Source organism: Colletotrichum acutatum, assembly GCF_030867785.1.
Source record: "Colletotrichum acutatum strain CBS 112980 chromosome Unknown BDZ83scaffold_27, whole genome shotgun sequence".
NCBI classification, from domain to species: Eukaryota; Fungi; Ascomycota; class Sordariomycetes; order Glomerellales; family Glomerellaceae; genus Colletotrichum; species Colletotrichum acutatum.
The window spans coordinates 54,869-79,536 of record NW_026849021.1 but is presented as its reverse complement, the minus strand read 5'-3'; the positions used below and the strand labels follow the sequence as shown (position 1 = coordinate 79,536).

The following is a 24,668-nucleotide window of genomic DNA, read 5'->3' as shown; positions in this document are numbered from 1 at the left end:
CGACTCAGCTCGACAGGCAGACCTCCGATGCACCAACCTGACAAGCTGCATTTCAAGAGCTGTCCAGCTCAAACACGCTGAAAGACAAGAAGAAGAATTGCGACTGCGGGTGCGAGTGCTGTAGTTGCATATCATTATCCATCGTAGTCGTGAGTTGCCACATGCAACTCAAGTCGCTCTAAAACCAAAGACAAGTCTACCTCCCATGCCACCTCTATGTCTATGCCAGACAACACCAAATTAGATAGTACATATTACACTTCTCCAGGCTCTCCTTCAACAACCTTGACCTCTGGGCCTTCAATCTGCTTCACCTTCCGGCCTTCCCACCAGGACATGAGACCGGCAAGCATAGCAACACCGCATCCCAAGCCGATGAAGGTGCCAGTTGCCCAGGACTGTGGTTGCACGTTAGCTTCACTTCAAGACCACGTCGACAACTGTCGAGCCCAGGATCTGGCCCAGGCGCAGGAAATCATAGTCAACTTACAGGTCGATCAAGCCGGTTATATCCCCACATGAAATAACACAATACAGCCTGCAAAAACGTATTCCAAACCATCATCCAAATCGTGAATCCCAACTTCCACAACGCCGTTGGCGGCGCGACCTGGCCAGTAAACGTCTCAGGCGCCTTCTCGCCCTGCAGAGCCCACGCAGGCGGCCGGAACCAGCTCTTGTTCTGCGCCGCGAGCTTGAGCATCGCCGCCTGGTTCTTGAAGTTGACGGCGCGGATGTACCAGTACAGGTCGCGGAAGCGCCAGGGCGCGAGACCGAAGCCCGTTACGCAGAAGAGGGCGTTGAGGATCTGACTGGAGATTTCGAGCCACTTCTTGCGGGGTGAGTTGTCGTCGTCGGCGGTCGGGTAGTTCATTGCTGGTGCGGCCTTGAGGAGGAGGAAGAAGAGCATGGCCTGCGAGGGTGAGTCAGTATCGCCGGCTTCATTCTCATACATCATGATGTGAACTTACTCCCCAGGCCTAAGAGTCGCCTCATGTTAGCATGTCTCGTCTTCAAAAGGACGTGCGGCTGAAGTGGGATACGTACGACAATATTCAAGCAGTAGATGGTGATGATGAACCCTGACGGCGTGAGGAAGAACTTCCAAAAAGCCTTCAATCCATTGACAATCGTCGTTTTCCATGGCGCCTTCTCCTCCGCTGCGTGCTTCTGATACAGACTCTGTCGTCGCTGGAACTGTTGACCCTCGCTGGGCAGCAGGCTCTCATCATGCGTCCCCGTCCCCGGCCGTGCTTCGTCCGAAGTCTCATTCAGCACAGCGGGTTCGTCCGTTTCCCTGATATTTTCTGATTTGTCGTTAAACACGTTTCGCCCACCGGCAGACGACTGCCCATTAATAGAAAACGTCGACGCGCGCCGACCCGTGTTGGATCGGATGAGCGCCAGGTCGCCGTGGGGTTCCTGGACGGCGTAGCGCGCCGAGTGGCCCTGCGCCGTGAAGGCGATGTTGTCGCCGCCTGATTCGGGGTCGCGGAGCTCGGTGAGGTTCGGCGCCTGGGCGATTGCTGTGCCGGCGGCCTGCCACATGCCCAATTGCGGGTTCGCGTTCATGATGGAGATGGACGCGCCCCGGACGCGGCCTACGATGCCGCCGCCATTGTCGGCGGACGAGGGCTCGGTCATGGTTGACGGTCTACGGAGATTGTGAGGACGGGCTGATGAAGTGATGGGGCCTCTTCCTGGCGATTGCTACGGTGTCGGATGTCGCGGAACGGCCCTCATAAAAAGGTGAGCGGGAGGCCGGTGAGTGAGTCGGGCGTGAGATTGCGCTTTCAGCACACAGTCTGCGTCTGCTCACGGAGAGGGCAGTCGAGTTGTCGCGACTGTGCAATGCAGACGCCTAACAGATCGCGGGGAGTCAATTTGGCAACGATTGTTTATGTCAGATAAAGAACTTTGGTCCCCTTTTCCCTTTTTTTCCAGGAACACCCATCTCCATGAAGAACCTGCAAAGAGAAAAGTGCCATGCCATCACGTGGGGGCTGAGGGAGAGACAGCGAGCTATCCGCGTATTCCAACCCGACACCCCGACGTGTTGGCCGGCCGGAACCCGCGAATAAGTCGAGTCTAGTCAGGTTCAGTCCTTTGGCAAAAAAAAGTCTAATTTGCTGCCTATTGCCCCTACCATGCTCTGAATGCAGATCCTGGGTTGGCTGAACGGGGTCGGAGAAAGCCAAGACACTGCCGTGGTTAGCTAGCCCGCATATCTCTCGCTTTCCCCGTCCCCCCCGAATCCCCGCTGTTCTTTTCGCATCCTAATCCGGCTTGGCCAGAACTCGCTCTCGCTTGCAATCGAATTGTTAAGGAAGAGAGAATGCACCACCGGCAGCGCCGCTGATGCCCTGAGTCGCGGGGCCATCCTCTGAGGTGATGATCTGATCAGGTGGTTGGGCGAATTTGACGCCGTGCTTCCGGCGCTAGACTTCAACGTCATGAAATAAGACTCGTGATGAGAAGCTTCGGCGACGTCAGTGAGATATCTTTTCATCAATTGAGTTTGTTTACTCTCGGTCTCCGTCACTCTGATAGCCTCGAGCGCATGATACCGGTAGGAGTGAGTTTCGGTCCGCGACCCCGGGTCGACCGCTCCGAGGTTTACTGTTCCCACTCTCTTTTTTTGAGACGGTTTGCTCTCTTGCTAGCCGCCGCCATCTCGATGTAGCGCACCCAGTTACCGTGATCTCGGGGGTCAGCGGAAACACTTTTTGACACTGCTTGTTGACTACGAGAATCCTCTTCGGAACCGACGTTCAACTGCATCAGTTCATGAGGTTTGGGAGAGTGGATGATCACTTGAGGTTAGAGCAGTGAGGACTAGCAGTCCTTCACGCGGTAAAACAACCAAAGTCTACATCCTGATGTTCAACGAGGCACCCTGGTCGCTCTTTTACCGCCTCGTTACCCCGATTTATCAAACACACAGGCGACAATGGACATGTGCATGTTTAACCAGCCAAGAAAAGCAAACTCTTGAGTGAATCTTTACCGGAAAGTCTGACCGCGTCGTGATGAAATGTCAAATACACCGCCATGATGACCAACCACCCATGGTCCATCCCAGTGATTCTGGCCACGGAACAATCGGTACACTCTGAAGTTGCATCAGCATCTTCCAGCTGTCGACTCACCTTATTCCCAGTGCTTTTCTTTGTCCTGCTGAATTCGATGCGTCGTCTAGGTATCAGACACATGTTCCTCCAACACATAACGGCGAATCACTCAATGGCTGTGATGAACAACACCCACTATCCACCTTTTGCGAAGTTCCGACACCATTGGCTCCATCATCAGATTGCCCAAAGTTCTGCTCCGTATTAAGCAACAGACCATGCTTACGTTGTTCTTGTTGTTCGGGTAGCATGGGATCATCTACTGCGTCTTACCGACGACCAAACACCCGCAGACGCCAAATCACCCGTCTTTGAACTTCGCGATTCGCCTTTGGGACGCAAATATTGTGATGCGAGTGCTAACATAATCAGAACGACCTATAAAGAGTATCAAACTTGTCATTATGAGGAAAATATCAGATTTCCCCCCCTCACACAGTCCCATATCGGAAGTACTTGGATTCTCAATCAACATCCGGCATTTCTTCAATAAACATTGATACCGAAGTAATGGAACCGTTCCTCCGTTCTAGATAAACCCAGATTTCAGAAGAAATGAGCAAATCGCCGACAAGTCTCATCCACAACACATAATACCTCCAATATGGGGACCTACTATCACAACTCAGTCATCTTCAGATAGAAAATCGGAAAGATGCACGCGGTGACGGGCACCCGGCCGTCTCGTAGTACGACAAGAGTTTCCGACGTGCCGACGACTATGGAAAAATATCTCCTGGAACTCCCCAAACCCAGTATCTATGCTTTGAGTAGTAAGCCGACCCAAGCTCACAGCAGCGAGAAGACCACAAATGAGGCTCAAGACGAAGTGACGGCGACCGAATGAACCGAACGCAAGGAACAGACACTGGCTGTTCAGAGTGCGGCACGTCTTGCCCGCTCTAACCGCAAGACTGTCGTTCTCGGTTTGGGGGGTCTGAGCCTATGTAGACTATCTTGGAGAGGAGAGTGTTGTTTGACACTGCTTTGTAGCAGGAAGCAAAAGGTTTCTGAGTACCTGTAGGCTGTTTGGCTTACTACCCATGAGCGCATCACCTTCAAGACGGTGTATTAACCAACGTTGTACCCGTTCAGTAAGTGTTACTAGAGGGCAAACTTGTAGCTTGTAGCTTGAAAGATCCCGACTAGTCTAGGTAGAATTTGCGGATCGGAGGAAGAAGGCTTGCTTCCCAACACCACGCATGTGAGGTTCGAGTCACGTAAGGTAGGCCTTGTATGCTCATTGCATAATTGACGCGCATTGGAAACGTCTAACGGGTTGTGCTCCCCCAGGCCGTCCAAAGCACCCCCCTTCCCGTGATCCGACCCCTTCATCAAGGAGCCGCCTTCTCTCAAGCTTCGGATGATTCAAGCTTTGTCTGGCTGACGATCGTCTCGGATTCACGGCTATGTCCGAAGATCCATCCCGCTTACAAGAGTCACACTCTTCCCGGTACAGTGTTACCGCAAAGCTTATTGTAGGTACAGATAATTTTTGGTTGGGAACACTACACATTTGAGTTTCATTCGTTTTGGGAGTCTGGGTGCATTTGAAATAGTTCTTCGTCGTCCAAACTAAGACTGGAAGTTTCCGACAACCACCAACTTCGCACTCGCGTTCTACATCATGTGGTCCTCGTGAAGCCTCAACGAAATTTTTGAAGTTCGTGCGGTCATCATAACCCAGACTTTGTAAAGGTGTATTAGGATGCAGCCTTCTCCGCAACCGAGTCTTCATGCAACGAGTCTTTTATCAGATACGGGTCATCCATTCTGTTTCCCGACGTCCTCGAGTTGCAAATCCGCAGGTTTAAGAAAACAGGGCCAAGACCTGACGAAGGCTGTGTAAAGTCTACGAGAGCCGGAGAGTTCTTCATCAAGTCATGATCCCTCAAACATCAGCACACTTTGGGCATACTCCAAGTACAGTTGAGCTGGAGCCAACATTTCGGGCCCTATGTTCTTCGAATCGACAGAGCAACCGATTCTGCGATGGGGTCGTAAGACGAGGGGCAGAGACCCGATGAATCCGGAGTTTTCAAGTGACCGGAGGCGGGATGCTGGTGAAAAGACCGTCGCCTCGGAAACCTGAAACTGACTAACGATGTGACCCTCGACCACAGAGAACATGCTGCGACATCAGGTGGACCCGTACCCAGACAAGTTTCGACCGTGTTGACGCCCGCATCTTTAGCTTTAGGCTATGTTTCGATAATTGACTCGAACTGCTCGCTAGTCAAGTGCCGAATGGATCAGGCGGCTATGTAGTTCATACGGCCGGCCAGTTGCAATACCAACGACGTCTCAAGGTCTTGTTACTACTTCCTCCCCTAATACCCTACGCAACGCCTTCATCTATCTGCAAGTCTTTGACCTGTTCCTTTCCTTTTTTGCTGTTTATTTTTGCCTAATAGTCTAGTGCCTGGGGCACGAACTCGATTTTCAAGATGCTTGTCCTTCTTGCGGCGTCTACAGTCCTTTCCTTCATCGGGCCGTTTGCCATCGCTTCGAGAGTTGGCTCAATACAAGTAGAGTATAGTAGAGATCCACCATCAGGTTGGACACTCTCTCGTCCCGCAGATCCAAATCATCGATTCAGCATATCCATCGCAGCCGATAGAAGCGGGCATGTGGAGCGGGCCCTCTACAGTGTCTCGACGCCGGGACATGAGCTTTACGGCAGGCACCTCTCTAGAGAGGAGGCACAAGCACTTCTCAACCCCGATACAGAGTCACGAGATATTATTACAAACTGGCTTCAGGAACACGGGAACGCAACAGGGGCCGATATTGCGAGCGACAATCATTGGATCAAAGTGCAGACGACGGTGAAGAAGGCGAATAGTCTGCTCGATGCAGACTTTAGATGGTTTCGAAACATTGACAGCGGCAAGGAGGTGCTGCGGACGTTGCAGTACTCACTACCCTTGGGGTTGAAGAACAGGATCTCGTTGATCACCCCGTCCACAAGATTCTGCTCTCACCCAATGATGCATCAAGAACAGGCAGTGGTTACACCTATTGATGACGGCGCCCCCAGCGATGAGCTTCGGAAGGTGAAGAGATCATTAGCTGGCGTGAACCCGAAACTTCTTTACACGGCACAGGTAGATAGGATTACGCCGCCCGCATCGCAAGCGCAAGTCGATCCTACGTGTAATAGGACGATTACGCCGAACTGCATACGAGCCCTGTACAATGTTCCTGCCAAAATGAACGTCAGTCCGGCCCGCGGTCTTGGGATTTACGCCTCGCAGAACCAGGTCGCCAAATTTGACGACTTTGCCCTGTTTGCCAAGAACGTCGATCAACCGTCAACGGGAGTAAAGTTTTCTTTCCTTAGTATCAACAATGGCACAACCGATCAGGCTCAGAACAAGTTCTCAAACGCGGAGCTCAACTTCGACGTTCAATATACGGCTTCATTATCCAATCCGGTACCCAATATTGTCACCGCCGTGGCGGGAGACGGACCAATCAAGCTCGAACTAGGCGGACAGCCTGGGGACACGACGGAACCTTGGTTGATCTGGTTAGACGCGATGCTCAAGCTACCCGACGACAAGCTTCCTCACACGATCACCACTAGTTTCGGTGAGAACGAGCAGTCCCTTCCGGACGGCTATGTTCAGCAGATTTGTGATCAGTTCGGCGCACTCGGGGCCAGGGGCGTTACGATGTTCGCCGCGTCGGGAGACTCTGGACCGGGCAACACCTGTGTCACAAATGACGGTACCAACAGCACGCGGTTCAATGCCGTCTTTCCCGCATCGTGCCCCTTTGTCACTGGAGTCGGCGGGGTAAGGGGTATCGCGCCTGAGCGGGCCAGCGACTTCTCGAGCGGTGGATTCTCGGACAAGTTCGCCAGACCGGCATATCAAGAGCAAGTTGTGCCGGCGTACCTGAAGAACACAATTGGAAACCAGTTCAACGGCCTTTTCAACGCATCAGGCCGAGGCTTCCCAGACGTGAGTGCCCAGAGCTTCAACCTCACATTCGTGACGGGCGGCCAACTAGGTGGCTTCCAAGGTACTAGCGCTGCCGCTCCAATCTGGGCAGGCATGGTGGGCATGGTCAACGCCGCTCTCATCCAGGCGGGCAAGCCACCAATGGGATTCATCAATCCATGGCTATATGGCGCTGGGTTGCAAGCCATCAACGACGTGTCTGCTGGGCAGTCCGTAGGCTGCACTGGCACAACAGGTTTTGGTACGCAAAAGTTCCCGCCTGAGTTCGGAGCAAAGCTCGTGCCGAACGCGAGTTGGCCCTCGGTGGCTGGCTGGGACGCTGTCACTGGCTTGGGGAGCCCGGATATTGGCAAGATGTTGGCGCTGAGGATGGCAATGTGATGGGAATTATGCAATTTTAGACTACAAACAATTTGAGGTACAAATTTGAACCCAATCTTAACATACAAATTTTGCGCCCAGACCAGTCTCTACTGCAGAACAAAGCTCCATTCACAACTTTGCGTTGTTGACTGCAGTAATTGCGAATGGATTCGCAGTAAACGTTCCGTTGGGATCAGCGAGTGCTCTGGCTTTTCCAAGTCGCCTGTACTTTTCCTCATCTTCGTAGTAGCACTTCCAGATCTTCTCATCACCCAAGTTCCAATCACCATATGATCCCCAGAGAAGACGTCTGTCCTTCTTGCTGAACGGGCTGTCAGGTCCGTTCATAATCTGATCGTTCTTGGCTTGCCATGATTGAGCCAGCTTTCTTGAATCTTCATCGGGCTCGTGGAAGCAGTCCAAAGTCTGGACAACAGACGAGTCTCTCCAGCTGTAAGATGTGCCGTTGTCTCTGTTGACGAAGAAGCGCGAGTTCTTGCCTCCGAAGCACTGGATTTGAACCGACAGCTTACATCGCATGAAGCGCTCGTAATCCTTCTCACCCTCATGTCCCTTGAGGTACTGTTCAGGGTTGTAGATGAGGTCAATGCGGTCAACCACGGCATCAACCCACTTGTCCTTAGTAAGGCTTGTGGAGTTGGTCGAGTATGTCCGCTTGACGTAGGGAAGGTCAAACTCTCGCGCTCTGGGGAAGATCCACTGCCCAGTCATATCCGACATCTCCATGTCGAACTCTCCAAACTGAAGCGAGAAGTCTTCCAACAGGCTCTTGAGCTCTCGGAACTTGCCGAACCAGGCATCGACATTGGCGTCGTACTTGTCCTCTTTGCTGGTTGGGCACCACTGCGCATATAGGATGATCGAGGCTGGAAATCTGCCGTTGAGCAACTCCAGGAAGTCGTCTTCGAGCGCATTCTTGATGCGGTCCTGGATGCGCTGCCAGACGTTGGCATCCTTGAGCTCCTTGAACAGGGTCGACATGGGGAAGTCTGTGCTGATGACACTGACACAGAGGTCAAAGCCGCGGGGGAATGTAGGGTCGTCAGCCATCTCGGCAATGGCATTGAGAAGCGTGGTAAGAACTTCTTTGGAGTAGAGCCAGAGTGCCTTGATGCCGTGAGGTCCCTTGAAGCCGTTGGGTCCAGCGACGGTACCAAGATAGCTGCTAGACTTGTACACCTCAACGATGTAGTGAGTGATGACGCCGAAGTTTCCTGGGCTGCCACCAAGAATGGCATAGAACATCTCGGGGTTGTTCTCCTTGGTGATGTCGCGGATGACACCGTCGTGGCACACCATGCGGATGGTTCTGATGCTGTCTCCAAAGAGGCCGAAACTTCGGCCCAACTGCCCGTAACCGCCAGTCTGGCCGTGACCTCCCACACCGACGTACGCACACTGACCAGTGGGAACAAAAAGCTTCGTCTGCTTGAGGTACTTATTGAGGTCCATCATAGTGATGCTGACGCCAATATAAACAAGTGTGCGGTCGTCTGCAATGGGCTGCTTGGGCTTCAAGATCATCAGATCCTTGTATGTGTTACCCAAGTCAATCTGGATGTTCTTGCCGCTTGTGGACGAGGCTCCGCTGTACTGGTGGCCTCCGCTCTTGACGGCAACGGCGACCTTGTTCTCCCTGGCCCAGTTGACCGCTCTGATGACATCTTGGTCGTTCTGAGGTCGCACTATGAGATCGGGGTTCATGTCGTGGTCTTTCTGATATGTTGAGGTTGCATATTGCTGGTTGAAGAAAGCGTATTCCTGCATCCCAGACTCGTCTCCCACCCTAGAGTACTGCATACCCTCGAAATCTTCAATGCGAACCATGATTGAGATTTTGTATGAGGAAACAAAGTAAGAATTCGAGAAGTGTCTCTTAGAAAAAGCAGAGTTGCAAAGGATCCAGCAGGAACAAGGCAGCCAACAGTAATAAATAGGACACAATCAGCATCACATGCGAGGCCCCCATCTACACGGAAAACCCCAAGGCAGGCTACATGGTGCTCAGCCGCAGAGTTGTCTTCAACCGAACAAACCTGTGCAACAGTTGATCGTAGGCTTTCTACGTGAATGACAGACGTTGATTGGTGTAATCAAAGACAAGATGGTCAGCAGTCTGACGCCGAGTCCCATCACCAAGCCAGACAGACTATTCAGCCAGCCTTGATAGCCTTCTGCATTCCGACGAGTAACTGCTGCAACCAGTTCGGCCCTCAGTCTTCGGAGTGGCTGACTATCACACCGGCTTACGCTGCATAGTCTAGGGGCCGGGCCGCGCAGGTGCGTTTACGAGCGTTGTCGAAAGAGCCGTGGCGTGGAGCTGGCATAAGACACGCTAGCCTGATCCGAGCATATCTGATGTTTTGGGCCGCGGCTGAAATGTACCAACCATGTCCACTTTCTGATAGGTAGCCAGGCATCACTTCGGTTATGCCGCATTCCCGCTTACTGGCCAATGCTTTGCTTACGCTGACGAGGCGACCCGAATAAGGCGTCTGCTGGGCCTTCTTGCGAGGTGCTGTTTTCAGGGGAATCGAATGACTTGCAGAAGTAAGGGTTCCAACAAACTCTTGGCCAAAACCAACTGCGCAGCTGAGAGCCTAGTTTGTTGAAAGCTTTGAGATCTGCGAATGTCATGTGGTTGCAGCACAGTCGAGCTGTATGGCTGTGTTGCAGGTGGTGCCTGCGTTCGTTTGCCTCATGGCCCGCATGGCAGTTCACGTGGCCACAATATTAAGTGCGCAAACTCAACGATGTCAAGCAGATATTGCTCGGTAATCGAATTGGCAGATCAAGTATTCCCCGTGTGTGTCCTGACAGCTTCACGGTAGGATCAATCTTAAGGTCACCGCGTGGAACCCGTAGATGAAGCTCAAAGTCTAGTCCTTGTTGTTACTACTTTTACTTTCCTAGTCATTCGTATGCTCTCTGCAGTTTCTAACTGTCATTTACCACCACCGGACATCATCTTTTGGAACTTGAGAAATTGTTGGTACTGTTCCATGTCAACGGACGCTCCAGCAGCAGCAAGAGATTGACCTGCAACAGTGCTGGGGGTAGCATTTTTCTCTGATGCTCTTCCATCTTTGGTATCGTTCTCCGAATCCTCGTCAGATTCATTCCCTGTCTCGGAGCTGTCTTCAGACTCGAGGTTTCGCGCAGGATGTTTCGAGCCCTGCTGAATGCGACCAGCCTGGGTGGACTTGTACGGCATCGGCGAGGATACGGTCTTTCGAATATCATGTCGCCAGCCATCGCGTCTAGCATCGTCTGCCTCCGTCGCTCCGTTCACATTGATGAGATAGTTATCGAATTCTTTGAAACCCTTTGCAACCTTTTTGAACTGCTTCTTGCCAAGACTGGGCTTGGGCTCGTCTGCCTCTTTTGATATGTATTGGTACTCGACCAGAGCGATGGCTGTTTGAAAAGCGTTCCGGATTTGTCTACATCATACAATAGTCAGTAATCTTGGCGATTCTAGACATTGAAAGACATCACTCGAAAGCTGGCCGAGTGGGAAACGAAGATACCTTCCATTCCACGTATATCGTCCTTCGAGCTCAAGTCGGTTGTAGTGCTTTTCGGCAAAACTCATGATCTCCTTCTCTTTGATCTTGAAGTTCTGGGTGCCCGTACTGTGCTGCTCTTCTTTGGCTCTTTTGATGAACTTTTCGTAAATCTTGAGAGTCACTAGGAGATCCAGATCGTTGTATGAGAGAGACATCTGAATCCTTGACTTGAAAGCTGGGTCAATTGCTCCAACACGGTTCGAGGTAAGAAACAAGATTCCCGCGTAGTACTCAAGTGTGCGAAGGAATACGCTCATCACAGCATTGTGACGGATGTTGTCTCGAACTCTCTTCGCGAGGAAGATGTCAGCTTCGTCCAGCAATAGCACGCAACCCCATTTATGTGCAAGCTTGAAGCTGTATTGCAAGTTGGTCTCGACCTCGGCCGCCGTCTCTCCAATATCGCCGCACGTAATGGGGAAGAGAGGTCGATGGGTGTCATCAGCAACGCACTCAGCCGTGGAGGTCTTCCCTACGCCAGGCGGGCCGTGGAAAAGAATGACAAGGCCAGCCCCTTTGCCCTTGACAAGGTCCAACGCTGTTCCAACGCTACGTGCGACGCCAGGAGATGCTTCCGCGGCCCGCTTGTTCTCGTGCGTTCTTACCAGTGCCCTGACGGTCTCCTTGTGGTTTTCAGAAATGACGAGGTCGTTGAAGTTATTCTCGAACACAACTTCTTTCAGGTCTGTTGTCCAGATTGTTGCCCACTGTCTAGATCGGAGAACGAAGGCGTAGACGTAGGGCTGCATTAACATCAAATCTTCCTGTGTCAGATCTTTTCCCTGCAGTGGACCTAACATCCTAGTCAGTTTCTGACCGAAGGCGGCAGCGTTCTCTTCATCGTATACGAGGTCATTAAAAATGACATCGCCGCCACAACAACCTGGTTCACGATGATAACACCAGGATCCTTCAATAGTCTCCCTTTTGTCCCTTCGTGTAAGCTCTTCCGACGATATGCTGGTCTTCATCCTCCACTCAGCTTTAGCCGTCATTGCGAGGCGCATATCGACTATGACTTGGTTGTCTAAGTCATGAGATGGCTCATCGAGTGTCTTGCCACGAGCCAGCTTGTGGCAACTTGTTTCTCGAGTCAGGTCCAGAAACCTCGTGCCCATAGCTTCGAATTCGGCTCGCAATACATTGTGCTTCGGGTCGAACCGTAAAGGATAGACGGGTAAAGAAGTAATCAATCGTTTTCCATGAAATCGATGGATGGGGAGTCTCTGTAGTTTTGGGATGTATGCGGTGCCATCGGATCCAAAGCTCAAGCAGTCCAGAACAAAGCCGTCTACAGGAACAGGCTTTTCCACGTCACTGCGCGGGTACCTAGCTTCATACTGCAGTGGCTCACGACCACCCGCCATATTGATGACTCGATAAGCTTGATTGGGGTCAGAAGTCGTAATGACGATGTCTCCCCGCGCAAAGAGATGCCAAAGATCGTCATACTCTATTTCAAGCGCCGTTCCATCCTTGACCTTTTGGCGCAGGTCGAATGTGGACTTCAGGTCGTTGTCAAGAAAGCGGACAAGCAGCTTCAAATCTTCCACGAGGTTCTTGTCATCAAAGTCATGCTGAGTCGAACTTTCGCGGATAGACTCGTTCGCTTGCTCGTGAGACCTCCTTCGGTGCTTGGGTGTGCCAGTATGTATCCAAGCTTCCATTTCAGCCTGGCTCTTCTTGATCACATCGTGGTGCTCAGCGAAGAATTTGAATGGCCGGAGAAATGCGACGCCGCTATGCACCTTGATGCCGTCAATCATAGTCGATTGTGCAAGACCCATTATAGCTCGTCCAGTTATTTTCTCGAGATGTGACAGAAGAGACCACGACCTGATTCGCAGACGCTCCGGGGTCTTCAGGGAACTGCTCTTCAACGATACGCCTTCATCATTCTCAATTGTTTGGTGAGATAGACTCTGCGATTCATTTTCCGAGGTCAAAAGAGTAGATGGGGTTCTTTCGGTAACTTGAACTTCTAGAGCTGGTTGCTGCGCGCAATGTAGTATGGCCGTCAGCCGCGTGATGCGAAATTGATTTGCGTATGACCTTCGCAGTTCATGTCGATGAATGGGAAACTTAGTCTTCTTCGGGGCTTCCCAAGTGTCATCGCGATTCTCAAAAGCAGCTTTCAGCTCCTTCAGGCCGCGCTCAAGATCTTCAATCCGCAAGTTGGTAAATGTATGATGCAAAGATGCTTGATGATATCGCATTCTCATTCGGCCGGATTCTTTCTCCTCTTCGAATACATGACGCACCTCTATCGCATCCGGAAATGCCGCTCTATGGACCGCTCTCATCACCTCGCCTTCTTCCTCTTTCAGTGTGTCTTCTGGAGGCAACTCCTCTTGCTCAGCTGGCAAGTGACCACCTTGTTCAGAACTCGGAGTATCGGCTTTCTGGCTCGTCGGGTCGACATTCTCACTCTCGAAACCACAGATAGACTCCGACATTTCATTGGCCTCTGAAGTTTTCTCGCCATCTTTTTGTTGGAAGTTCCTGTACGTTTCAATGAGAGAATCTTCTCGTGCTGCTTGCGATAGTTCTGGCGGCATATTCAGGTAGATTGAGCAGAGACCAATGGGGATGAGAAAGCCGTAGAAGGAAGGGTCTAGAGGGGCAGAAATCCCCTGGATGACAGCGTCGTTTTAAGTACGACGGGGCGATAGAACAATACCGGATTGTAAATGTGTAGGAAAGCACCGCCGCACTTGGTAAAGTAACGGTCTTACGGTGGGCTCTCAGTCAGCAAGGGGCTTCGGTGTCATCTCTTTCCGCACTGCCTGTATCCATTCAATACCGACTTTTAGTGGCGATGGAAATGCCACCGATAGGTACAGAGGAATGAGAGGCCCTCGTTGGCTGATTCTCAGAAGCACTATCGTCCTCTGTATGTAACGTATCACGCTAGATAGTTGGAGGGTCACAGCTTGCCTCCAGCCTGCCTCCAGCCTGCTTGAAATTCGTCGGTCAAATTACGCACAACCAATAAAATTTGATATCACCATGCAGTCATGTAATATTCGGCGGCTATTGAGGCAACAGTGACTCTTTGCAGCTTGGGTGTCGGAAATAACTGCCACATGTCCTGCACTCAAATTCATCCCTAGCCTTCTCTCGGAGATGATGTGATGTACGCAGGACGAGTTCTTTCATTCTGATAGCTACTCACAGTCTATCTCCAAGATTCTCATGTTTGTCAACTTCAAGCTATGGATGGTGCCCAAAGAGATTCATTCCTCCTTTCCAGGGATCGCTACCCTCAAAAAGAGGCGGTATCATTCACCGAGAATCAAATCTGTCCACCGGGACAGCCACTCCCAGTGTATAGCGAGCAAACTGGAAGTTTCATATCTGCAGATGAAGCATGGAAGCTGAAAGATGCGAGGTAGGGGCTTGCCACTCTCTGTTTCAATACATGCGTATCTTCGATGCATGTAAGGCTGGCCAACTAACAGGTTCTTCATCAACTCTAGCACAGCGATGTGGGAACAGGCGGATGGAGAAAAGGAACGACTTTTTGCCTTAATGACGCCAGTGGAACAGAAACTTGCGAAAAAGAAAAGCGCAGCTCACATCCCACTCGACACGGTAATGGAGTTGCGACGCTGCAGTTGGTCTCAAGTTTTGACCGAGGTTGAGAGGACTGCAGATCATTGGAAAAGTAGCCCAAACCTGGAGAGTAAAAGAATGGTCTTTATTGACAGAATTGGGAGGCATTCAGAGTCTCTGGAAGCTTGGTTGAATTTGTTGCCGATGGGAGATTACGGAGCAAGGTTAGGTTGACATGAGCGACTCCCGCCAACTTCATGCAAACTTGCGCTCACACGTCATTTGACCAGCATCTGTGGGGTATTCAAGCTTTTCATTGGGATATGTCTTAGCTTGTATTTCCGGTGATGTACGCAAGGAAGGCTTTATATTAACGATAGACCAGGCTGCCTCGACCTACTCCAACACCCCGGAGATCATCTTCGAGTTCTTGGCACAAATTCCAGATATGATGGAAAGTTCAAGGCAGTACATGGCGATGTATCGGAACATGGGAGGCCACCGTCTTGACAAAAGAAGCTTTGAGTTGTTCCGAGCGGTCTTAGAAGCACTCACTCATGTTATGCAATTCTTTCTCAACAGCAGGCTCAGTAGGTTGCCTTCCGAATCCCAGATACTAATCAACAATGCTCTTTACCAAGCAGGCTATGACTTAGAAACTAAGTAATCATCTAGAAAACTTGACCCATGCTTGGCTCAAGCAGGGAGCATACCAAGAAGGTCTCCAGAGAAGTATCGAGAACGTCAGAACTAAGGTCAGAGCGTTCAGAGACGAAGCCCAGCAATGTCACGCTCAAGAAACACATGAGAGCATCCGCCTTCTTTCTGACATGAATCAACAATCGAAGACATTGGCCCCTTTTTTCCAACGATTTTTCAAACTACTGGAGACGAATCTAGGTTTAGGTACCCAAGCTCTCCGATCTTTCCCTGCATGTTGAACACCCGTATCGTTCGCCCCTTTGTTCCTTAATCTCTTATGTTCACTCTCCTGGTCATATTCTTTGTTCCCCCTTGCCCCTCCACTTTTGCATTCATCCTTCCCCTCTTGGACAGATATTTCATGCGTTAAGCTAACGCGAATTCATGCAGAACAATCTGATCAGCAATCCAGTTCCCCACAACCACGAATCTCGGCTTACGACATGGTGAACGCAACCCACATCCTTCCCGGGACATCGATATCCATGAACACGCGGGCAAATGCCGACGAACGACGAGCGGAGGCTAAAAAGGCACAAAAGTGATTACTTGAATCTCTCCATTACGACCCAAATCTTGTTTTACGGGACGTGGCCACTCAGATTCGTCTTGGCAACAGACTGACCGACAAACAAAAAGCCAAAGCAGCCACCCTAATACGACACGAAAGTTTCAAGTCATTCATGACGAATACAACGTCATCAAGCTGTCTTCTCGTCAATGGAGGAGACGACACCGCTGCCGTTGACGGTATCTCACCGCTCAGTCTTGTAGCTGCCCAGGCGACGGAAAGCTTCATAGCTGCAGGGGATCCCTCGACGCCGTTCTACGTCATCAATTGGTTTTGCGCGGAGCATAAGCCAGCCCTCGTGGCAGGCAATAATGCTAGAACAGATCCCTGCCCCAGCAGAATGATGACAAGCCTCGTCGGTCAGCTTCTCGAAAGAATGATTGACAGTGGCGTAGAGGTCGACTTATCATTCATGTACGAGTCCAAGTGGCGGCATGTGGAGCAGCTCAAACCGACGACTCTGTGTTCGGTCTTTGTCGGACTAGTAGAGCAGCTTCCTCAGGGGAGTATCTTATTATGTATAGTCGATGAAATTGTCTTGTACGAGACGCGAGCTCTGGAGAGCGACACGAAAGTAGTCATGGGGAAGCTGGCAAGGTTGGCTGAGAAGCTTTCCACTGGACCGCAGATTTTCAAACTTCTCACAACTTGTCAGAATAAAGCTTTGGGTATGGCGGAGCATTTTGGCTACAACAACATCGTCGACTTGGGTGGCAGCACGGGCTCAGATGAATCAGCAAAGTGGACGATATCAAACATGTCCATGGCATACTAGGACTCTGGGATGGATGGTCAGATGAATGGTCACGACGACGCCTGATAGAAATTTAGGTGGCGGCACTCAGATACTTACCAATTTGACAAGAAGCTTGATCTCGAGGGTCAGCACTAACCATGCGGACATGTGCTTTTCATTTAGCTGCATCTGTGCATCTTAGTTACTAATTCCATAACACATTAGTGATCCAGCCAGTTTAAGTAACACGGCTGAAAATGGTGATCGTGAGTTCTTTTTGACAATGATGCCATATCTTGCTGAAATCCATCAAAGCTATAATCTCATCATCGGCACCTTGGGCCACCCGTGATGAAACTGAGCAATCTAGTACATGGATAGAAGGTGAAATCCCATTGAATATTCGAATAACAACACACAGGCAGCCGCCGCATCCCTTTCCCTTCAAGCTTGTTCACGATAACTGATGAGTTAACACTGTAGGCCGTCTGTTCAAAGTTCTAGTGATGGCCCAGGAGCTTTGTGATCCCTTAAGATGCAATCGAATATATGTGTATTTCTCAGACCCATCTTCTTTACCTGAGGTTGTCGCTGTTCTCTGCCTGGTCTTTCGCGACTGATTCTTCCCTGCACACTCACCTTCCTCTACTGTAATATCTCACTCTACCTTACCTGCATGTATTCGCCCGTTTTCTCTTGCCATTGTGTGTTCATCATTCAGGTTCTCTACACCTCCCTTCCCACACAACCTTCACTGTTCGAGTGTTTTCTTCTTGACTTTAGTCCAGACCGGGCGACCATTCGGACAGTCGAACTTGCGATTTACACAAATGTGCAACTTTTCCTCGCGTATTAGACGCCATAAACACATTCAATACTTACCGCAGCTACTACCAACATCGTTGACAATAGCTCATTTACTCCTTACAAACCATCTATTTCACCTCCCAACATGGCAAAATTTATTAACACATTGACCGGCCGTTCTGGCATGGAACTACCTTTCGTATTTGAGGAGCTGAAAAGGAAATGGCAAAGTATCACGAAATTTTGAAGGACGAACTTTCAGCATGGAATCAAAACGCCCTCAGTAGCGATCTCTGGCAGGGCATCAGTGAAGAACGAAAGCGAAAAGAAACGAAGATGAAAGAAGAAGCATTTGATCAGCGACTCTTTCAGCGGAAAACGACGGGCGGCATGATTCTCGTGAACCTTAAGAAGGACCCCAAAGCCAATCCCGACTACTCGCACGCAAAAGCTCCCACCGGGCAAACCTCGCCAATGACCCATCTGGCTGCGGAATGGAAGAATAATAACGATGATGCGTGGGAGCGCAACGTCATCACGATCGAATGGTTCTGTTCCATCCCTTTCCCGAATCGAACGAATGAGGATGAAATAAAACTTCAAGAATCTCCAAGAGGAAAGATGTGTAAAGTAGTCTTTTTAATCAGCTTTTGCGGGAGATTCCTAAGAAAGTTCCCGAGTACGAGCCAAAAGCCTCATTGTTACGAGAGGCCGACTTTACTAAGCGTCTCATGAACCGCGAGATCGAAGCCTTATGCGACCTCTTCAGTGCCCTGATGAAATATCTTGACCAAGAAGCTGGTGTGATATGTGCGATCGACGAGATAGACCAATACAAGACAGATCACCTTTCAAAGGAAATGTATTACACTATTAAGCAGCTGTCAGCGCCGGCAAAAATAAAGTCGGGGGGCTGGTGTCATTCAAACTCGTTTTAACGTGCCAGTGCAGAGCTATGCAGATCAGTAAGTACTTCGACGACCGCAGATACTTTGAGGACAACATCGTGGATGGGTAGAACGCCAATGCGTGTCATTAGAAGTGATTGATGGGTTTGCGTAGTGGAGTGCCTTCCGGGTGTGTATCCTATATCCATATTGATAGCATCTAGTTAGCAAAGTTGGAAATTACATTCTTATTATATCTTTACTCGTGGCCGTATCAATATGAGAGATTATGGCACAAATCAAACAGAATGTATGTAACGGCTTCGTGGATACTTACATCTTTCCCTCATCGTACTAGGTATTTTGTATATCCTACTTGGTCAACTACTTCCAATTTTACAATATGAAGTGAAGTCGTTGAAAATACTTCCGCATCTGCAATAGCATAGTTTGCGATGGAGACGCCAGAACAGACATTAAATGATCATCTTGAAGTATGATAGTCCTGCGAGTTTGTCTCAAGTAGTATTTAGCCCAAGCTACAATCAGAAAGAGTGCATAACAAACGAGATTGTTAAAAAACCATCATATCCTTGGTAGACTCCCTCAAGCGGGTGACGAAGTGATTTGCCACTTGATCTCTCATCGCCACTATTCTCATGACTCCTATCGCTAATACCATGTTTCCTCCCCTCGCGAGGCAATCCACTACCGAGTCAATAATCGAAAATCATGCTTTGGGAGACACGGGAAGGGCAGAAATAGTACATAGTGAAGCAGTAGCAGCAATATGAATGGGCCCAAATGGTATACTCATAGATTGGCCGGCATCATATTCTCACCCGCTCACCCCTGAAAGTAACCGAATAATCCGGATTTCATCTATCACACATAATCTCACCTCAGCAGCCGAGAACGAAGTCTATCACGTCCCAGTATGGTTGGCTATTGTACCAAGGAGGCGTGATTAGCAGCCATAGCATGGAGATGCCAGGGATTGGGAAAACCACGTATCAGTACTGTTAGTCTTTCTTGTTTTGATCCAGGCCGGATTTAGGTTTTTGATCCTCGGAAGAATTTGAACAGCAAATCCTTGATCGTTTGACTCATCTTTATTTCCGAAGTCGCGCTTGGCCAACTCGGTTGGTGAACACCTTTGTCGAGCAGCTCTTCAAAATTAGCAGGTGAGAGTCGGTAAAGGCCAAGTATAGACTCCCGAACTGCCCCAATGTCATTGAAATGAAATCGAACACGGTTCTTTGATGCAGATATTGAGTTTGTCAGCTTTGTCTGGTTAACCCTGTCATAATGACTTTCTCTGTTCAATTATCTTTGTCTGTGCCACTGTCTTCGCTCACTTCTGACACTCTGTTCAGCCTCCTTTATTCGACAATCTTGGCGTTCCCTAACTCGGGAAACTGTCATAAATGAGCAGAGGAGAAGGGTCCTGTGAAGCTGAGGCAACTATTCATCTTCCATATCCCATTACTCCCCAGTTCCTCTCGCTTTCTGAGAAGTACGAACCACGAACAAAGCAAAATCTCGTGCGGCTTTATTTGGGACACAGGTTTTCCCATTAATTGAAATGGATTCAAGGCGTGAGAGACCCAAAATACCAACCCCACCCAAAAATCCGCCTCCGTCACCTCCAACACCACCCAACGCAGTACCCGACGATTGGCGTCCACAGCCCCCGCCTGTTCTTCCCCACGGCGCGGCACCAAAGCCCTTTCCCGAGTACTGGGCGCAGGCGCAATATTCACCTATCGATACGGCAGACTTAAATGACGCTGGGCCACAAGATTCGGATCTGGAATCGCCAGACATTGGAAGACAATCAACCGAAGGGGCTGCAGCCGGGGAGACTGAGGACGAAGAGGCCGACGAAGAAGAGACCGACGAAGAAGAGGCCGACGAAGAAGAGGCCGACGAAGAAGAGGCGCGAAATATAAAGGCTGAGACGAAGGAAAGCCGGATGTTCCGTTATCTTGCATATGATCCATTCCTTTTTCCCTCGGAGGCAAATACGCAATATGAACTTGGCGACAGTTTGAACAAGAAGCAAAAGGAGACCTTGGAGATTATTACCGCTTGCCATCTGTACAAGTCGTTCATGAACGCAAAAAAGAGAACCTGTCGTTTACTCATCAACGCTAGAGAGGACTACGACACTCTCGGAGCGGCAAGGCATTTGGCCGCGAAGATAATGGCAAATCCAGGCTTCATAAGGGAACCGTCGACGATCGTCATTGGTTGGTTCTGCGACATTCAGGGGCTGGTCGAGTATAAGGATCCATCCAAGCCATGCCACTCAAGAGGGATGATGGCCGGTCTTGTGTGTCAACTTCTCGACGAGATGATGGGCAGGAATATCAATTGCGACCTATCATTCATTCGGCATGCTAAATGGGCTGATATCAAAAGCTTTAATCTTCAAAGATTGATTAAGGTGTTTGTTACGTTGATGAATCAGCTCCCCAAAGAAAGTCAAGTAATTTGCGTTCTCGATGAAATCTATCATTACGTGAACTGGGATGCAAGACATGATGCGTTCAATGCCATCAGAGGACTAGTCGCCCTAACTGAGGGCAAAAAGCTGTCCGCGGATCGATATTTCAAGCTTGTTTTAACCTGTCGACAAGAGCCTCTGGGAGTTCGGAGGTGGTTCAAGGATGAGGGCAAGATTATAGATGTGAAGTATCGACGGAAACCCAGAAGATAGACAACTTGGTTCCAACATAAGTGCCATGGCAATTTGCAGACCTGCCGAAATTCAGACATCATAGATAGACACGGGCCAGGTTCTTGTATTAGTGAACTCCGGTTTTTGTGATGAGACCTTCGTGAGAAACATGCAAAGTGAACTGAAAGCATCATGTGTCTTTTGAACATTTATTTGAGTAAGGTACTCGTAGTGACTGGTCTCTCCAGCATCCTTCCTATTGCTGATTCCGAAACGCACCAATAAATGATCAAGCTGGCGTATATTGACGCCCTTGAGCGGTGAACCTTGAAACCGCGTTCATCTCTCAAGTCCAGGTATGAGTCACCAAGGCAGGGGCCTTTGAAACCACCTAGCAACGATCCCAGCGGCCGACGACGGTCCAGTTGTCCTTGTGGAAGGCGCGACCGCTGACGAAAGTGCCAACACCACGGTAACACTTCTCAATGACGTAGTAGGCGCCATCGGAGATCTCCTTGAAGGAGTTGAGGGTCTTCGCCTTGCTGTCCTGTATTGTTCCCACACTGTCAGTCTCGTTCTTGATATCAAAAAACACTAGAAAGAAGCATCTGCTTGCCATGTTGCACCAATAGATGGCAGAGTTCCAGCTACAGCTGGCACGGCCACAGCTCCCGGGATCAGGGCCGCGGGTGGGCTTGCCCTTGACGTCGAGAAGGTAGCGAGCACCCTGGGCGAGGCGCTTGCGGTCGGAATCGTCGTAGCCGGCGCAGTTGACGGGGCCGTCCTTAAAGGTATCGTCGGCCTGGGTGACGGCGTCGATGGCCTCGGTGGAAGTGAGAGTGGTAATGCCGAAATCCTGGTCGTAGTTGGGGTTGATGGTGCGAAGCTCCTTGAGGACCTCCTCGACGGTGCCTGTGATAGTGAGGTTTGAGGTGGAGGGAAAAGAGAGAAGATTCACTTGTGCGGGATGAAGGGTGGTATTTTATGTTGGGCAGATGAGTATGCGACCAACCGCCTCTGTATCCACATCACAACCTCACGATGCCCTCTACTTTTCCGCCTCAGGCCCCTGGCGCCATCTTCACCTATCACAGCAAGGCAATTACGTGAATGTCGGTCCAATCTTCAGCTTTTAGTCGCCAACAAAGGAAGGAAGTATATGCAAGGGTCGATCGGGGCTTCTCATTGAGCTTTTCTGTACAATGGTCAAGGAAATGACTTCGTGAACACAACATCATGCTTAAGGTATTCCACATTATAGCAGGAATGTGGATGAGACCTACTGCCCTTTGAAGATGGACCGCCAAGTCACAAACATCTTTGATTCATACGTTGGACAAACCTTGCCAAGTCCGCCCAAGTGATCTAGACCACCTCAACAACTTAGTACTTTGATGAGAGCATGAACAGTGACACCGCATTATTCAATACACAAACCATGTATGCTCACCCCTTCACTTGTGCAGTCTTGGAGGATGTTTCAGTTTCATTCTGGTCAGAATGCCACTCAAACCTTTTGATCAACGCGAGGATCTGCTTGCCGTTGGATATCTTACAATGATTATGAGACCTGGATCAGTGTGACACATGATTGACATGAGGAGATTAGAGAGATCTTGGAGATTGCTAATTCACCTATCGGCCAGTATCAAGCTTACATACAAAATAAAACATGGACCTATTGATGGAAAGAAGGAAAAGAGGAAACACCACGGATTCGAATATGATCTAGTAGTCAAAATTCCTTAGCCCACTGCCTCCCACTCCAAAGATTCCCCGTCGTCCACAACCAATAATCCCGACCTTTGATCATCCAAACCATGAAGCTGGGCAGCTGATACCCCATGGCAGCACCAACTCCCTTGCTCTTTCCAACCGGAACCAACTGAGTCTCACGGAAGTCCTCCTCGAATAGTCTATCCTTATTACTAGCACTCTCCGGTCTATCGGAAGCTAGTAGAAGGTCCCGTTTGATGTTGGCGCACATGACTGGAACGGCACTTAAAATATTGTGAATAGCAGGCCTGGCGAACGAAGACGCATCGCCGATGGCGTAGACGCGGGGTCCAGCTGAATCAACTCGGAGTGTTAGGGGGTTGGTATTGACTCGTCCATCTGGGAGCAGCAGCGCATGGTCGATGAAGCTCGTATTCGGTCGTGTACCAGTTGCGGGGATGTAAAGATCGGTCGCAATCGTCTTTCCGCTGTCCAAAGTGATGGTCGTATTTGTCGTCACTCCTGTGAACTCAGATTCAGCAGGCACTACATCCTTTACCCGAGTCCCCTTCAGCACAGTGACTCCGACCTGAGAGAGATAGCCTTCTGCTTTACGGGCAATAGTAGGACGAAGCGTGGGAAGGAGTTCAGGCGTAGATGAGACCAGGGTAATGGGGACCTTTGGTCGTCGGGCTTTTCGGCCGTTTAGGTATTCGCCCAGCTCGCCGGCGGTCTCGACACCCGCTGGCCCTCCGCCCACGACCACAATGCTTTTGACCTGCGGCAAGCCCTTACGAAAATCTGCCCAGCTCTTTCGTAGGCTCTCAGAGTCGCTGTTGAGACCGAGGAGAGGTGAGGGAGTAGATGCGCCGGTAGCAATTATTAGGGCGTGATAGGAGAGAGTGATCGGATCGCCCTTGCCTTTCTGTGCGGCAGATACCATTTTTTCACCATGATTGAGACTTGCTGCGGTTCCTTGAATGAACAAAAACTTCTCATTGTCGTACTGTTTGAAGATGCTGGGTATGTCGACGAAGAGCTTGTCTTGGGGAAACATGTCGTCAGATATCATTGCGCGAGGGCATGCAGGCCGGCACATGACTTCTGCGGAGGGACTGATGATGACTATCTTGTAGTCTTTTGCGTTTGGTAGAGCTGGGACAGCATGTTTGAGAAGGTAGTGGGCTGTAGATAGACCGCCATAGGAGCCACCAAGGATGACGATGAGTTTCTTTGATGCTATGGTGTTTGAGAGCTCCATCATGACTGAGGCAACCGGAAATTGGGATGATCTTACACAGGGTATGCGGATGTATAGTGACCTTATATATTCTGGTCACATTGCACTCATTCTGGAGCCAGCTGGTCTTACTGACTTACACGGGGTCAATATGCTCTATCGCGGAGCACCGCGGTCGGATGAACGCTGCTTAGTACGCTTAGGTAATGCTGCTTTATGGCGCTGGCTTGCTCAGAAGTGTTTGGTGGCTGGTTCTTCGGCCGAATTACGGACAAGTACACATACGTTGTCTCCTGTGCTTCATCTCCGTTCATGAAATTCGAGAAAGCGTGAATCGCCATCGATATTCACGTATACTAACCGTGATCCTTCGATCCTTATAGGGTCCATGGTTGTGTGGAGTTGAGATACACACGGGTGGGGTGAGTGATGAAGAAAAATATCTAGTTCCCATTTCGGCCGAGAGATGTCACCAACCCGGCCGAGACAGAGAACATGTTGGACATCCTGCGATAAACTAAGTGTATAAGTGTGCGGCAGCCACTTTCCAAGACTCAAGACTCAGAACTGCACTTATGCAGTCTCTCGAGTCAGATACTTGGTGAAGTTGCTGCAAGAGCCCACGTGCCTCGGATGAAGCAAAAAGACTCGGGGAACGCCGAGTGACGGGGATTCGAAGTCGGCTCGGGATGACATAATGACAATTGGAAATGGCCCGA

At 50.1% G+C, this 24,668-nt stretch overlaps 9 protein-coding genes across 9 annotated transcripts; 4 read left to right on the top strand and 5 right to left on the bottom strand.

Annotated features, from left to right (window-relative positions):
* Window positions 1-254: 254 nt before the first annotated feature.
* BDZ83DRAFT_750294 (uncharacterized protein) lies at window positions 255-1,644 on the bottom strand (the record flags this gene model as incomplete). Its single annotated transcript, XM_060513905.1, has 4 exons — window positions 255-398; window positions 491-913; window positions 972-980; window positions 1,048-1,644. The coding sequence occupies 4 exons, from the start codon at window positions 1,642-1,644 to the stop codon at window positions 255-257; spliced, it is 1,173 nt and encodes a 390-aa protein (XP_060367079.1).
* A 3,934-nt stretch (window positions 1,645-5,578) lies between these two features.
* BDZ83DRAFT_772287 (peptidase S8/S53 domain-containing protein) lies at window positions 5,579-7,480 on the top strand (the record flags this gene model as incomplete). Its single annotated transcript, XM_060515379.1, has 2 exons — window positions 5,579-6,142; window positions 6,194-7,480. The coding sequence occupies 2 exons, from the start codon at window positions 5,579-5,581 to the stop codon at window positions 7,478-7,480; spliced, it is 1,851 nt and encodes a 616-aa protein (XP_060367078.1).
* Window positions 7,468-9,587, bottom strand: BDZ83DRAFT_613961 (FAD binding domain-containing protein). Its single transcript, XM_060507790.1, has one exon. It carries the CDS (start codon window positions 9,308-9,310, stop codon window positions 7,592-7,594), a length of 1,719 nt encoding a protein of 572 aa, XP_060367077.1. The 5' UTR covers window positions 9,311-9,587; the 3' UTR covers window positions 7,468-7,591.
* Window positions 9,588-10,427: 840 nt separating this feature from the next.
* On the bottom strand, window positions 10,428-13,508 carry BDZ83DRAFT_573334 (uncharacterized protein; the record flags this gene model as incomplete). Its single annotated transcript, XM_060504606.1, has 2 exons — window positions 10,428-10,926; window positions 11,014-13,508. The coding sequence occupies 2 exons, from the start codon at window positions 13,506-13,508 to the stop codon at window positions 10,428-10,430; spliced, it is 2,994 nt and encodes a 997-aa protein (XP_060367076.1).
* Window positions 13,509-14,099: 591 nt separating this feature from the next.
* BDZ83DRAFT_226336 (uncharacterized protein) lies at window positions 14,100-16,226 on the top strand. Its single transcript, XM_060501773.1, has 7 exons — window positions 14,100-14,443; window positions 14,532-14,831; window positions 14,898-14,907; window positions 14,993-15,197; window positions 15,283-15,513; window positions 15,700-15,850; window positions 15,949-16,226. Exons 1-7 carry the CDS (start codon window positions 14,268-14,270, stop codon window positions 16,055-16,057), a joined length of 1,182 nt encoding a protein of 393 aa, XP_060367075.1. The 5' UTR covers window positions 14,100-14,267; the 3' UTR covers window positions 16,058-16,226.
* A 1,419-nt stretch (window positions 16,227-17,645) lies between these two features.
* Window positions 17,646-18,441, top strand: BDZ83DRAFT_649862 (uncharacterized protein; the record flags this gene model as incomplete). Its single annotated transcript, XM_060510322.1, has 3 exons — window positions 17,646-18,048; window positions 18,370-18,388; window positions 18,411-18,441. 3 exons carry the CDS (start codon window positions 17,646-17,648, stop codon window positions 18,439-18,441), a joined length of 453 nt encoding a protein of 150 aa, XP_060367074.1.
* A 1,350-nt stretch (window positions 18,442-19,791) lies between these two features.
* BDZ83DRAFT_613953 (uncharacterized protein) lies at window positions 19,792-20,251 on the bottom strand. The gene has a single exon (XM_060507789.1). It carries the CDS (start codon window positions 20,135-20,137, stop codon window positions 19,796-19,798), a length of 342 nt encoding a protein of 113 aa, XP_060367073.1. The 5' UTR covers window positions 20,138-20,251; the 3' UTR covers window positions 19,792-19,795.
* Window positions 20,199-21,062, top strand: BDZ83DRAFT_613952 (uncharacterized protein). The gene has a single exon (XM_060507788.1). The coding sequence runs from the start codon at window positions 20,286-20,288 to the stop codon at window positions 21,030-21,032; it is 747 nt and encodes a 248-aa protein (XP_060367072.1). The 5' UTR covers window positions 20,199-20,285; the 3' UTR covers window positions 21,033-21,062.
* Window positions 21,063-21,384: 322 nt separating this feature from the next.
* BDZ83DRAFT_649860 (uncharacterized protein) lies at window positions 21,385-23,973 on the bottom strand (the record flags this gene model as incomplete). Its single annotated transcript, XM_060510321.1, has 2 exons — window positions 21,385-21,905; window positions 22,797-23,973. 2 exons carry the CDS (start codon window positions 23,971-23,973, stop codon window positions 21,385-21,387), a joined length of 1,698 nt encoding a protein of 565 aa, XP_060367071.1.
* Window positions 23,974-24,668: the final 695 nt, after the last annotated feature.